Consider the following 15,048-nt stretch of genomic DNA (forward strand, 5'->3'; position numbering starts at 1 on the left):
ATGTGTATTTGGTAATATAAATGCATAAAATATCTATATATATATGTTTTTTTATTGAAGTTTGATTTGCCAACATATAGTATAATACCCAGTGCTCATCCCCCTTCTAAAAGTCTTCTTCTCTGGCCCCTCCAGCCTTCCTCCTAACTTTATATCATACACACACTAAATATATATAAAGTCTAATAATGGTAATGCCAGAGTCCTGCTGGAATGCTGGAATCTCAAGGACATTTAAAAAACTGAGTGAGAAAATCCAAGACCCTTTTTAGAATGTAGGAAGAGTGCAAGGTGAGAGTACTTGCTAATGAATGCTTCAACCCTACCACCCATCATATCTTATTTGTTCTTAATCATCTGCAACCTAATTTCTTTTAGACTATTATTAATTCATCTAACCTACAAATATTTAATGAGAATTGGTGAGATAAGCAGAAATAAAGGTTGCTACCTGAGAGTGGAAAGAAAGGGATGTGTCTAGTTCCCAGGCAAGAGTACCAACAAGAGGCTGACTTGGGGCATTACCTGGAGTAGACAGAGCCACAAGGGGTGTCCAGAGAATGTGGGCCAGATCAGAGAAGTCAAATTTATCATCCACCAAATCCAGGGAAAGTTTGAGGCTGGGTGTGGACAGCAAAAGCCTGCAAGGAGATAGATGAATACTAGAGGGAGACAGGAGATAAGGAGCAAAGGTATCAGTGTGAGTGGGCCAGTACTTGTGTGTGAACAAGATGGAGAAATATAAAACTCCTCCCAGAGGGAATGAACTCGATACTGTGTGAAGGCTGAGGTGGCCAGGCCTGGAGGAGAGATTCACAGCTCATGTGCATAGAGGATATTGTTTTGGAACTATGGGCCTATTCTAATGCTCAGGGCATACTAACCAGCATCCTGTGTGACCCACGCACCAAACCCCCCAACTCCCAGGAGCAGAATTTCCTGCCAAGCTCCACCCCTTTGGCTTGCTTTGTGGTTAACTCTCAGCATTGAGAAAGATGACTTGTGTGGTGTCATTAGAAGATTTGAACTGTTGGATTTGGCAGGATGTAACCTGACATCTTCTCAAAGCCCCACATCCCATGTAAAAGGGGCAAAACAGAGTTGCCTTGGATGTATGACTTTTTCCATGTCAAACTGAAGTTGTTGGCCATTTCTACTAAACTTCAATAATTGAACAAGGTCCACATTTTGTGGGCAGATAGGAGAGGCAGGTGTCAACTGAGACTAGATGAAGTTTTTTTCCTAGTCAACTAGCAACTATTACATTATTATTATATGTGAGTGTCTAGCACTTACTATTCAGTATCTGTCACTTTCTTGCTTCTGGTCACTGCCTTGGATTAGAACCAGATTTTATTAATATGTTAATAAACTTAAAATTATTAATTAATAAATTAATATAAATAATTAAGTTATAATTAAAAATTATTGAGATTTATTACTTTTGCTTTAAATATATAACAGCAGCTTGAGATACACACAGAATTTAACAGTTGTTGCTTTGGAGAGGAAAGTTTGATGGGCAGGGGGCAAAAGAACTTACTTTTTCCAATATGTATCCTTTTGTATATATTGGATTTTGTATCATGTATAAGTATCACCTGTTAAAAATAAGTTAATAATCATATGATCCAGTAATAGCACTTCTGGGCATTTACCCAAAGAAAACAAAAACACTAATTCAAAAAGATATATGCACGCTTATGTTTATTGCAGCATTATTTACAATAGCCTAATTATGGAAGCAGCCCAAGTGTCCATTGATAGACGAATGGATAAAGAAGACGTGGTGTGGGGCTCCTGGCTGGCTCAGTCAATTAAGTATCTGTCTTCAACTTGGGTTATGATCCCAGGAGTCTGCTTTTCCCTAAACTTTTTCTACCTCTTCCCCAGCTTGTGTATGCTCTCTCTCTCTCTCAAATAAATGAATAATTTAAAAAAAAAACTTAAAAAGGAAGATATGGTGTATATATATATAATGAAATATTACTCAGCCATAAAAAGGAACAGCATGGATGGATCTATAGGGTTTAATGCTAAGAGAAATAAGTCAGTCAGAGAAAGACAAGTACCATGTGATTTCACTTATGTGTGGAACTTAAGAAACAGAAAAAAGAAAAAAAGAGACAAACCAAAAAACAAACTCTTAATTACAGAGAACAAACAGATAGCTAACAGAGGGGAAGTGGATGGGAGATGGGAGAAATAGTACATTTATCATCATGAGCACTGAGTAATATATAGAACTGTTGAATCACTATATTGTACAGTTGAAACTAATATAACACTTTATGTAAACTACAGTGGAATTAAAATAAAAACCAAAAATATAGTTAATTAATTTTTAAAAGCTGCAACTCGACTTCTTTAGCATTTAATTTCCTAAATGAAAGATATACTTCATATGCCATTCTCCTCACCTCAAATCTACCAAGAATTTGCTTCTTTAAATTTCTCCTAAGACAAACTATGTTTTCCTTTCTCTAGGATGAGCTGAAATTACTTGGAAAGCAAGGGACCACGTTGCTGTCGTGTATTCAAGAACCAGCAACCAAAAGTCCCACCAGCAAACTCAATCCCAATGAACTAGAGAATGTAGCTACCATTGAAAGGTGAGTGAGAGAGAAGAGAATATGTAGAACTCCATGATCTGAAACAACCAAGAACAATTGCTACAACTACTACTGGGTTTTAGTGGAGTCAAGAAAGAATAATATTTGAGTAGTTATCTAAAGGGACACTTGCACCCCAATGTTTATGGCAGCCATGTTCACAACAGCCAAACTATGGAAAGAGACCAGATGTCCATTGACAGATGAATGGCTAGAGAAGATGTGGTATATATAACAATGGACTACTACTCAGCCATCAAAAAAAATGAAATCTTGCCATTTGTAACAGTGTCAATGGGATTAGAGGATATTATGCTAAGTGAAATAAGCCAATCAGAGAAAGACAATTATTATATCATTTCACTCATATATGGAATGTAAGGAGCAAAACAGAGGATCGTAGGGGAAGGGAAGGAAAAGTAAAATAAGCTGAAATTGTAGAGGGAGACAAACAACAAGAGCTCTTAATCATAGGAAACAAACTGAGGGTCACTGGAGGGGGTAAGGGTGGGGGGATGGGGTAACTGGGTGATGGACATTAAGGAGGGCACATGATGTAATGAGCACTGGGTGTTATATAAGACTGATGCATGGGCAGCCTGGGTGGCTCAGTGGTTTAGTGCTGCCTTCAGCCCGGGGTGTGATCCTGGAGACCTGGGATCGAGTCCCTCGTCAGGCTCCCCGCATGGAGCCTGCTTCTCCCTCTGCCTGTATCTCTGCCCCTCTCTCTCGTGCACGTGAATAAATAAATAAAATCTTAAAATAAAAAAAGACTGATGCATCACTGAACTTTACCTCTGAAACGAATAATACACTATATGTTAATTAATTGATTTTAAATAAAAATAAGTTAATAAAAAAAAGTTAAAAATAGAATAAAAAAAGAATAGTATTTGAGACAACAAAGGCAAAAAGATGGTATCTGTCTACAGAGATGTTTTTATGAAAATGCTTTTCCTTCCTTTTGTGCCATACTCTCACCCCAGGATTTCAAAAGAGATAGTAGTATGTATTTATCTTTATTTCCAAATAACAGTTTGGTTAAGTGCTATGCTTTACACACCTGTCATCTCAGGTAGAAAACAAAAGGCACAAAGGTAAGGTTGCCCGGTGGCACATTTCAGAGCATGGCAGCTATATCCAAAGTGAAGTTTCTGCCTAGTACAGAGGGTGTCCTGATTAAAAGATGGAAAATGTGGGAGTGAGCTGAACTGTGAGAAAGTCATTGGTGACAGAGACTTGTGTAAAAAGGAGATTCACACAGTTCATAACACTGACTGGAAACATAGGGGTTGTCTACGTAAGCCTATATGCACTCCTATGGAAATAAACACTAACCACAATGTAATTTTCTTTCTTTCTTGACAGGTTATTACTTCAGTTGGATGAGACAGAAAAAGCCTTTAATCAGTTTTGGTCTGAGCATCACTCAAAGCTTAACCAATGCCTACAACTACAACACTTTGAGCACAATTTTTGTGAGGTGTTATTTCTTATTGAATAGAGAGCTTCCTTTCGTGGTTCAGTGACTTCTGGTTCTCTCTTCCCCCTTGAATTCTAGATATTGAGTGTCCCTCTTCTCCCTAATCCAGCTCCCTCCTTATACCCTTGTTTCCTCATTGATCATCCTCTTCTTCCTTTTTTAGTGGGGTAGCAGTGTTCTAGAATCCCATTTTCCTGTTGGCACACATGATATTTCTTGCCTGGTTTCTCTTCCTTTTTGATTGATAATCTGTGAATGTAGCTTTACTGTTTCATCTCCGTGTGTCTCAGCACCATACTCCCCTCTCTACCCCTGCCCTGAGCTTAATATAAAAGCTTATGAGCTGTAAAGAAAAGTGTATATATAGATACATAAAAGTCCTGAATCCTTTTTGGATTTTCAAGTTTTCTTAGAGGATACAAACCTATCTCCAGAGAGGTGCTCGTGGCTTATTTCTGGATGTTTTAATGTGTCTTATAGGTTAAGCTTGCCCTGGACAATTTGTTGGCAGAGCAAGCGGAGTTTACAGACATTGGAGACAGTGTGATTCGTGTGGAGCAAATACTTAAGGAACACAAAAAACTGGAAGAAAAAGGCCAGGTTTGTTTCTTGGTTTTTATAGACTGGGAAGGAAGTTGCTGTGTATAATGACAGATCATGCCACTCCTTGTTGGAAGGCGGCTGACGGACACAACCATGCCCAAATCCTGCCTTTTCAGTCTTCGCTGTCACCCCAGCTGGGGTGAAGTTTCCAGTAGACTTGCCGTCTGGTACAAAAGCAGCAGGAGAAAACGTCACAGTGGACACATTATCTACCAGCAGGATATGGGGGTGGGGGTTGGTGGTAAGGAGAGGAAATGTGAAAAGGGGAAACCAGAAAAAATATGGGCTAATTTTATGACAAGCAGAATGGTTAAAAGGGGTAAATGGGTCAACATTAGTTCTGCTGCACCACACAGTTGGTGAAGCTTTCTCCTTTCTCATGCCCCAAGAGTTTTCAGAATCAAACCTGTAAAAGAATATGTGTTTCACAACTTTCATAACAGAATGAGACAGTTTATCAGATCTGCACGCCAGTCATTCTATTTTAAGTCCTTACAAATTTTGGTTATTACAATTTAAAAAAGCTGAGTCCTCTCTTTCTAGAGAAATTCCTTTTTGCTATTCTCAAATTAGATTCTCTGTATTTTTGTCTCTTGGGGACCAAGTCCTTAATGATTAGCACTTCCTTTCTGAGCTTATCTATATGCATATTTCCCATGTGGTAATTTTGTAGTATTAGAGATTTGCTTCTCAAAGTGTGATCCTTTGACCAGTGTATAGATGTCACTTGAGTTAAGAGCTTGTTAAAAATATGGAATCTCAGGCCCCCTCTCAGAATTAGAATCTGCGTTTTAATGAGATCCCTAGGTGATCGACGTGTATATTACAGTTAGAGATATATCTCTCCCACACCCATCCAAAAGAGAAATAACAAATGTAAGCCAGGTTCACTGTGATCCTAAGATGTATCAGTTGTAGATTCTGAACTAGAGATGCGCCCAGACTCTCACTCAGGAATCCCATCCTTCCCTATGAGCCCTCCTTCTGTTACCAGTGATAATTTGACAACTAAACTTTTTGGTGCTATAGGCATGAATAATCAGAAACATTTATCAAACAATGAAAAAAATTGATTTACATGTTTCTGATGACTATGTGTCTCAGATTCTCTAAGACAGTACCAATTTTATGTAATTTTAGGGTTTTTTCCCAAGAGAAATCCTTATTAAATATAGATACTATGTATTTTCACTTATGTACATTCATGTATTAGGGAAAAAGCCTCATCAAGCCCAGTCCTTATTTTTGGGGTTTGAAAAGTATGGTCGTGGCATTACATATGAATGAAAGTAGCTACTGACCTTCCAGGAAGGTGTTCATTCATCACCAGGTATTCCTTGTGCTACATTCTGTGGATATGGTGGCAAGCCAGACAGTTAAAACTCTGCTCTCATACAGTTTACATTCTACTGGACAAAGAGATGAGTAAAAAGTAATCAAATAACTAATAATAGCAGATAGCAACAAGAGGTATGAAGAAAATAACAGGGTATAAGAGAGACTGACTGAGGGTGCTACTTCAGCTCCGAGAAGGTGACCTTTGATCTGAGCTCTGGATAGCCATGAAAAGATTTGGGGAATAGCATACAAGGCAGAGAAGCTAAAAGTGTGAAACTCTTGAGGCAAGAATGAGGTTGGTGAGTTCAAGGAATGTGTCTGAAACATAATGAGCCAGGAAGGAACAAGGTGGGAGGGGTGGTAGTGAGGACTGGATTTTATTTTCAGTAGACCCTGTTGGAAGGAAGTCTGGGTTGGCTTTTAAATAGTGTGGCTGAGGGGCACCTAGGTGGTTCAGTTGATTGTCTAACGCTTAGTTTTGGCTCAGGTCATGATCTCAGGTTTGTGGGAATGAGCCCCATGTCAGGCTTTGCATTCAGCACAGAATCTGCTTGAGATTCTCTCTCTTCCTCTGCCCCTCCCCCCCACTAGCACATGTGTGTGTGCACTCTCTTTCTCTTTTTCAAATAAATGAATAAATCTTAAAAAAAAAATTAAATAGTGTGGCTGGATCTGCATCCACTTTCTCTCTTCTGCCCACCTCCTTGGACTTGAGATCTTTGGTACATACTTTAAAGATTGCTGACCAGAGCTAGGGGAGAAACCTATGGTCAAGGGATACAGGAATGCTTTGTGAACCCATGGTTGATCTTTCATAAGCAAAGTACCTGAACTAGGCAGACTGACTCACGGCAGATGACCTGCAGAGCCCAGGCATATTAGTTTTACCCATCCTGTGCCTTTATTTATCCACCCTTTTTTAAATTTATTTTCTAAAGGATGCAGTAGATATATTTCCCTGCCTTTAGATGAACCAAACAAACTATCCTATCATTAGCAGGACCTTTTTAACATGTTTTCTCTCAGATTTCTAAAAGGCAGTATTTCTTCAGATGATTTTAAAGGCTTGGCCAATCTTTCCATTTGTCCTGTAAAGTGTTAAAGGATATCTGTTTAGAGTCCACCAAAACCTGCTTGGGTTTGTCCTTCACTCAGCATTCAGGGGTCACCTTTCCTCCCAGCATAGCCACTCATTGATATCTGGGTTGTTGCCAACTTCCTTATTCTGTATAGTGTTATCATCCTCATGGGTAACCTCTGAGTCACCTCACTAACCAGATTTCTGCATGCTAATTGAGCCTGTTTTTTTATCTTGTTCTGGTTTGATGGTCTAGCAATTTATTTATTTATATTTATATTTATATTTATATTTATATTTATTTATTTATTTATTTATTTATTTATTTATTTATTTATTATTTAGAAAATCCCAAGCAGGCTCCACAACCTCAAGATCATGACCTGAGCTGAAGTCAGGAATGGAATGCTCAACTGATTGAACCATCCAGGCAGCCCTAGTTTAACAATCTTTTGTTTTAACAATCTTCTCATTTCTAATTCTGAGAAATAGTGATGGTTTCAGCCCCCACTCTTATTCTTTAAAAGCAGACTTTGCTGTTGGGATTTGGCTGTAAGACATGCTAGCTAGGGCCCTTGGTGATGGGTCAGTAGAGAGCAGATAAGGAACAGGCAGAGGAACCAACCTGATTTTACTCTTGACCTCTCCCCACAAGCCCAGGAGCCAGCATTTACAGCATATGTCCAAGAAGGCTTGGAACCCAGATCATTAACCTCCCAAGGATGTAATCTAGTAGGAGGGGTATGCCTTTTTTTTTTTAATTTTTATTTATTTATGATAGTCACAGAGAGAGAGAGAGAGAGAGAGGCAGAGACACAGGCAGAGGGAGAAGCAGGCTCCATGCACTGGGACCCTGACGTGGGATTCGATCCCGGGTCTCTAGGATCGCGCCCTGGGCCAAAGGCAGGCGCCAAACCGTTGCACCACCCAGGGATCCCCGCCTTTTTTTTTTTTTAATGGAAAGTTTTAGACACACACAAAAAGTAGATCAACTAGTACAATGAACTCCCATGTGCATGCTCAGTTTCCACAACCATTAACTTTCTGCCTTTCTTGTTTCATCTGGCCTCACTTCCCCACATGTGCATTCCATTCCTATGCCATTATCTGTAGGTTCATTCTGGGTTCCTTGACACAGAGCATCACCCTTCCTCATCGTTTTCTTTCACAGTAGACACTTGCATCTTTCATCTGTCATAGCAGTAGATTCTGGGGAAAAATAAGCTGTTATTACAATAAATAAGGATTTCTGAATTATGTGTTGCAACTTGATTATCCAACCTTCTGGAATTTTCAGCATCTGAAGGATGCCAGGCCGGCTTGTGATCCGAGCGCCAGATTTCAGCCATTTCTTTCTCATTATTTTTCTTTGACTTTGGTGGTTTTGTCACCTGATTTTCTTCAGCAGAAGCTGAAGACTAAGAAGCTGCAATTTGAAGGTTTTACAGTAAAGTTCTTTGCAGGTGCCTGAAGGATTTGATAGTCATGGCTGTGCAGCCATCATTTATAGCACATGCAAGGAGGCCAAGGGGCTGAAAGGTGACAAGACACAGGCTTTAGAGCCAGACAGAACTGGATTCAAATCTCCACTTTAACAACTACCAGCTATGTGCCCTTAGTCCAGTTTCTTAGCCTTTCTGAACACATCCCTCCATCTGTAAAACTGATATTAATTGTTCCCTACTTCCTGTGAAGATGAAATGAGGTAAAGATTTCATAAGGACTAGAGGGTAATAGTCAGAACCTAGAAGCTATTATTAGTACCCTGAATGAGTGATCAGTTGAGTGATCTTCCAGCCATCCAGTGTGGCTTCTGAGTTACTGCTCATCTCTTCTCCAACATCTCAGTGTTTTAAGAACAGTTCTGAAGGCTGAAATGCTGCATGCCAAGTGAAGGGCACTTGGGAAATATTCTGTGGTGAAGTTCCCTGGGCCCAGAAATGTTGTGCTATTCTTAATAAATTTGGCAGCCAGACTTAAAAAAAAAAAAAAAAGAAGTCAACAGGTTTCCTTGCCAAGTTTTCATACTTCTATATTTGACTAAAGTCAGACAGGTTTGATCAACCAAATGAGGCCTCTTAGCTTAGGCAGAACAGATTCAGCTGTTTTTCTCTGTGTGTTGATCAGAACCAGATTCAGAAGCCAGAGTACATGAGTTTGAAGCTTGGCTCTTCCCTTTCCTACCTGGGTCATTTTTGCCTCTACTTCTCTTTTGTTGAACAGGGCCTATGTCAAATGGTTTGTTGCAAGGAGTAAAGGAAACAGTTTAAGCATTTGGAATGGTGCCTGGCATACAGAAAGCTCTCAGGGAATATTAACTGTTGTCATTAATGTCACAGAGGTAGTGGGACAAATTCTGTGCTACAGAATGTTTCTTAGGCTCAACCTGCAGTGACCAAGCAGGTCTAGTAAGAGCGTCACATTCATTGTTGTTTCATTTTGCAGATATTTGTTGATGTCCTACTATGCCAAGTCTTATTCTAAGTTATGAGGACACAGCAGTGAGGAAAACAGTGAAACATCACTGCCTAAGGAATTAGCATTCTAACCTTTTCTCAGGGATAGCAACCCGTGTACCTGGCCTTTGCTGGGCAGCCTAAATGCACTGGGCATTTATCCCTGAGTTCTTTTAAAATAGCTACTGCTAGATTTGTGTCACTTTATTCCAATATCATTACTCAGTTTTCTTTTGCACAACAATCATTTATTCCTAAGTACCTAGCTTGTACCATGGACATTTTAAGTTGAGTAAGAGCTGGTGCATGCTCACAAGGGTCTGCTGCATAGTGCAGGTGATAGATCAGCGATCACAATACAGCAAAGTACATGCTCTGATCAAGAAAGGGCACAGAGCATTAAGGGAGCACAGAAAAGGAGCATCAAGGTAGAATGGTGGAGTTAAAGAAAGCTTCCTGGAGAGGATGCACTCTGAAGGGTGATGTAGAGTTAGCTCCAGGGGAGTGTAGGTGCATCAGGAGGAGGTGGATAGAGATGTGGGGGTGGGGGTGGCGAGGGAAAGATGGGGCTTTCTAGGCAGAGGGAGCAAGTAGAGAAGGAAAGCTGCCTGAATCTTTGGAAAGCTGTGAACAGGTCATTAGTTGGGTTATAGCAGAGGATTGGGGTGAGGAAAGGGGAGAAGGAAGAGGCTCAGGTATGAGCCAGGTGATGAAACGCTCTCTGTGCATTGCTCAGAAGTTTGAGCTTTTCTTTTTCTTGTTTTTTTTTTAAGATTTTATTTATTTATTCATTAGAGACACAGAGATATAGGCAGAGGGAGAAGCAGGCTCTCTGCAAGAAGCCTGATGCCGGACTCTATCCCAGGACCCCGGGATCAGGACCCGAGCCAAAGGCAGACCCTCAACCACTGAGCCACCCAGGTGCCCCAGTTATATTAAATGTTTCTGCACTTCTTGGATGGCATTTTCTGAGTGAGCCTTCCTATACCTATTCCATTAAAATAGAAACTCCTCCACCAACACTCTCTACCTTCCTTTCCCTGTTTGATCTTTCTCCATAGTACTCATCACTAAGACATGATGTAATCTACACATCTAATTGTTTATTGCCTGGGTCTCCTATTAACATGTAAGCTTCATGAGGGCAGGGATTTCTGCTACTTTGTTTACCACCAAAACCCTAAGCACTTAGGACAGTATTTGGCACATGGGAGGTCCTCAGTAGCATGTGATGAGTGAATTAAAAACAGTTAAACATGGAGGTGCTTGGGTGGCTCAGTTGGTTAAGCATTCCGACTCTTGATTTTAGCTCAGGTCATGATCTCAGGGTGGTGAGTGAGCCCCTTGTTGGGCTCCATGCTGGGCATGGAGCCTGTGTAGGATTCTCTTTCTCCCTCTCTTAAACAAACAAACAAACAAACAAACAAACAAACAAACAAAAAAACAATGAGACGTCCACTTGAGTGTCTGCCTTTGCCTCTGGAATTCCAGGATCAAGTCCTGTATTGGGCTCCTGCATGGAAGCCTGCTTCTCCTCCCTCTGCCTGTGTCTCTGCCTCTCTCTGTGTCTCTCATGAATAAATAAATAAAGTCTTTAAAAAAATAAAGGGCGGGGGGTAAACATGGCACATGTGGTTAGAACAAAGCAAGCCATGCAGAAAGAGGTAGGAAATATGGTTGCTGGACAGATGAAATCAGAGCAGACTGGGATCCTGTGAATTGCAGGAAGGGGTTTAGATAAACATTTCTTAAGTCTCATGATCCCCCATAGAGTTGTTCAAACCAGATCTTACTGATTTCTCAAATTCAGCTGACTCCACTCTCTCCTCAGTGCCACATGTCTGATCCTTTTTACTTTTCCATTTAGTTGACAGCAGAATTCAGAGTCTCCAGTTCTGGTCAGTATAACACTTCATGCTCTTCTGGCAAAAACTTATCACAGTTGTCATAGTTGAATTACTGGTATTATTTGTTTGATTATCTGAGCTCTCCATTAGGCTGAAAATCATAGCTTGTTAACACTATATCCTCAGTGCCTAGCCCAAAACTCACTAGACACTTGAATGAGTGACTTGCTCTTCTTCAGAGTCCAGGTGACCCTAGACTAAGCTAGACTTCCTGGAGACCCTGGCCTGCCACAGAGTTTTCCCAGGTCCGTGGTTGTGACTCTCAGCCTGACATCCGACATCTCCCTAGGCTCCCTCCAGGTTTTGAGCATGCAGTAGACAAATGTCAGCCTTACCATTACCTGGCTTCTGATGCTTGGCTATGGATGTTCACTTCACAGGAGCCCTTGGAAAAGGCCCAGCTGCTTGCAATAATTGGGGACCAGCTCATCCAAAGCCACCACTATGCAATGGATTCCATCAGACCGAGATGTGTAGAGCTCAGGCACCTCTGTGATGACTTCATCAATGAAAATAAGAAAAAACATGACATTTTACAAAAGTCCTTGGAGCTGCATAGACAGCTGGACAAGGTGAGCACAGTGAAGCCATGACCATGATGTTTGCTAAATTTTCTATAAAATGGTCTTAATCATATTCATCATCCCTGCCCCCACAAAATTGCTGAGAGGATAACATACTTCATGTGAAATAGTGCTTGAGAGGCATTAAAAACACTGTGCAGATTCTAGGTCATAGAAGTATTGGAGGTCAAAAGTACCCCTGCCATCCCACCATATCCCATTAGAATGAACAAATGTTCATTTTCCTTTATGTAGCCCTAGACTTAGAGTATGTTTGACCTGGCCCTGTGGGACATTTCTTGATTCTCCTTTAGGCAGAGAACAAAGCACTATATTTGCAAAGTGCTTCTCCTTATATGTAGTCATCAGATTATGAATCCTTTTGGAGACACTTAAGTAATAATGACCATTATACATTTCTACCATTTATTGAGCACTTACTATGTTCCTACCAGAAACATAATTATATCATCTATTTAATCCTCAAGACAACCTAGGAGAAAGGTATTAATGACATTATTTATGGAGACAGAAACTGATATTCAGCATTTGATACATGAGAACCAGTTTGCTATAATTGTAGACTCTCTAAGGTACCATTCTGGAGACTTAGATTCAGTAAGTCTAGGATGATGCCCAGGAATCAGTATTTTCACCAAGTTTCCGGGTGATTCTGGTACAGGTGGTACAGGGATGACACTGAAAAACTGTGGGATAAGTGATTCCTCATGACTACACCTGTGGTAAAAATAGGGAATTGAAGATGAAGTCAGGACTGCCAAATTCCAAACCCCAGGTTCCCTAGACTAGATAGCAAAACTGTGCAGATGGCTCACAGGGAAGGGACACAGCTTCTGGTGCCCTTCAGTGGTGATCTCTGAGACAGGTGCCTGGTCAGCAGGGGTATGACTTCTGGAGCCTTCTCTGTCAGCTATTTGCAGGCAGCATGTGGCTCATGGCCATGAGTCAGCATGCTCCAATCCTGTAGCTGTTTCTCTCTGATGGCTGGGGGCACACACCCAGGCTGTTTACATCATCCCAATGCCAAAAGGATTGTAATGTCAATGAAATACAACTGTTCCAGAAGCAAGTGGCTCAGGAGGGCCTGGTCCACTGACTGCTCTGTGTGTGAACTCTGCAGGATCAGCTGCTGTTTTCCTCACTCCATTTCTACTCCAGAGTTAAATAGTCTAATGTTAGTGTGTGGAGTGTGTGTGTGTGTGTGTGTGTGTGTGTGTCCCTGCTCTGATTCTCTGGAAGACCCCAACTTAATGTTTTCTATGAATCTAGGCATGATGTTTCAAGAGAAAGTTTTCATAGTGTATGTCAAAGCATGATTTGCATTATTTTGAAAATCCAAAAATGTAGGAAGGAGGAGAAGGAAAAGAGTTACTTATGGACACCTACACATCCATTCCCCTTCTCATCCCCACATGGTGGTAATCATTAATGTTTAGATATCTTTATTATGTTTTGTTATTGTCAAAGTAGTACACATTTAGTATAAGGAATTTAAGGAAATAATAAAAACAAATGTAAGTTGGCTATAATTTTCCCACTTAGAGATAACTACTTTGGAGTGCTTTGTTTTGCTCTTTTCCCCCTGGATAGTTATTTTACATAGCTCTTCAGGTCACACAGTAAATGGAAATACAGATATACTTGCACTAGCAGCTTCTTTCCACATAAATATTCAGACAGCACAAGGGCCCCTATCTTTCTGTTTAATCTTTTAAAAATTGAAATGTTAGAATTCATCACCTATTTGACTTCATCCCAGCATTCTGGAAATTTTGAGTATTGCTGTCCTGAGTTACAAAGCTTTGCATTCTTGGATGGTTCCCTAGGAAGGACAAATGCCAGTAAATGCAAATGTGGACAGAGGAAAGTAGTGTTTTTGTTAAAAACATTCCCTCCCCTAGGAAGACATGTACAGGCCAGGTCTAATGCCTTATTTGTCAACATATGCTCTTATAATCAATTAGGACACAAGATGAGTGGCCTAGAAGGCAAACTGCAAAAGTCATTAGTTACATTTCTCAATGGTTAGACCAAACCTAAGAATACGTAACTTTTCCTCCTTTGGAGATGTAGCAATTACTGTCAGTGTAAAAGAGAAGAACGTTTATACAATTCTTTTTACTGACTAGTTGACTTCCTGAGAAATGAACAGATGTAAAATTAGTTTGGGTTTGTCCACCTTATAGTTGTGTTGACAGTGGTTAGACCTATGAACTTTATTCTGTCCCAGAACAATTTTCCATTGCCTCAGGATCCTTCTAGACCACATATGAGCTCAGACCTCCTTGATGGTTGTGGTGGCTGAGTTGTGGTCAGGCTGATTACATAGAGCACTGTGTTTCTTTTGAAAGGTCATCCAGTGGTGTGAAACAGGAATCTACCTTTTGGCTTCCCAAGCTGTAGACAAGTGCCAGTCACGAGAGGGGGTTGACGTTGCCTTGAACGACATTGAGGCATTCCTGAGTACAGCGAAAGAGTACCAGTTGCCCAGCCACATGGAATTTTACAGCCAGTTTGAGTTGATACTCACCATTGATGTAAAGGTAATATTTCTGGGTTATTTTCATCTTGCAGTTAGAAAGCACTGGGGGACCTTTTGCCTGTTACGTAAGAAAATCTGTACTGAGCAGGCTCACCAGTTCCAGAATTCTCAGGTGGCATCTTAGACTCTTGGTTTGTGCTTCCTGGCAAACTGACCCTTTGTGATCTCACCCAAATACCACCTTCAGTCATTCATTTCTCTCCAAATACTCATGAGCATCTCTGGTGTATCATGCATTGTGCTGAGGACACAGCCATGAGAAGAAATAAGACATGGTTCCATACCTGATGAAACTTAGTGGGAGAGGCTAACATTAATAAATGTCAAACACAAAACATAAGAATATGTTACAAGCTGAGATAAGTGGTTTGGAGGAGAGATTCAGGATCCTGCTGGGTATGTGACAGAAGAACTAGGCCTAGACTGGGAATCACTTGAGCCAAGG

At 40.6% G+C, this 15,048-nt stretch overlaps 1 protein-coding gene across 4 annotated transcripts in view; it reads left to right on the forward strand.

Moving 5' to 3' along the window:
- The window catches only part of MCF2L2 (MCF.2 cell line derived transforming sequence-like 2), a 236,435-nt gene that overhangs the window by 106,237 nt on the left and 115,150 nt on the right, over positions 1-15,048 (forward strand). For all 4 annotated transcript variants that reach the window (XM_026007237.2, XM_026007235.2, XM_026007238.2 and 1 more), the window contains 5 exons: positions 2,488-2,612; positions 3,981-4,095; positions 4,576-4,695; positions 11,858-12,049; positions 14,413-14,604. In XM_026007237.2, coding sequence (XP_025863022.1) covers positions 2,488-2,612; positions 3,981-4,095; positions 4,576-4,695; positions 11,858-12,049; positions 14,413-14,604 — 744 coding nt within the window. The remainder of the gene's footprint in view (positions 1-2,487; positions 2,613-3,980; positions 4,096-4,575; positions 4,696-11,857; positions 12,050-14,412; positions 14,605-15,048) is intronic.

This window comes from Vulpes vulpes, chromosome 3 (assembly GCF_048418805.1).
Source record: "Vulpes vulpes isolate BD-2025 chromosome 3, VulVul3, whole genome shotgun sequence".
NCBI lineage: Eukaryota > Metazoa > Chordata > Mammalia > Carnivora > Canidae > Vulpes > Vulpes vulpes.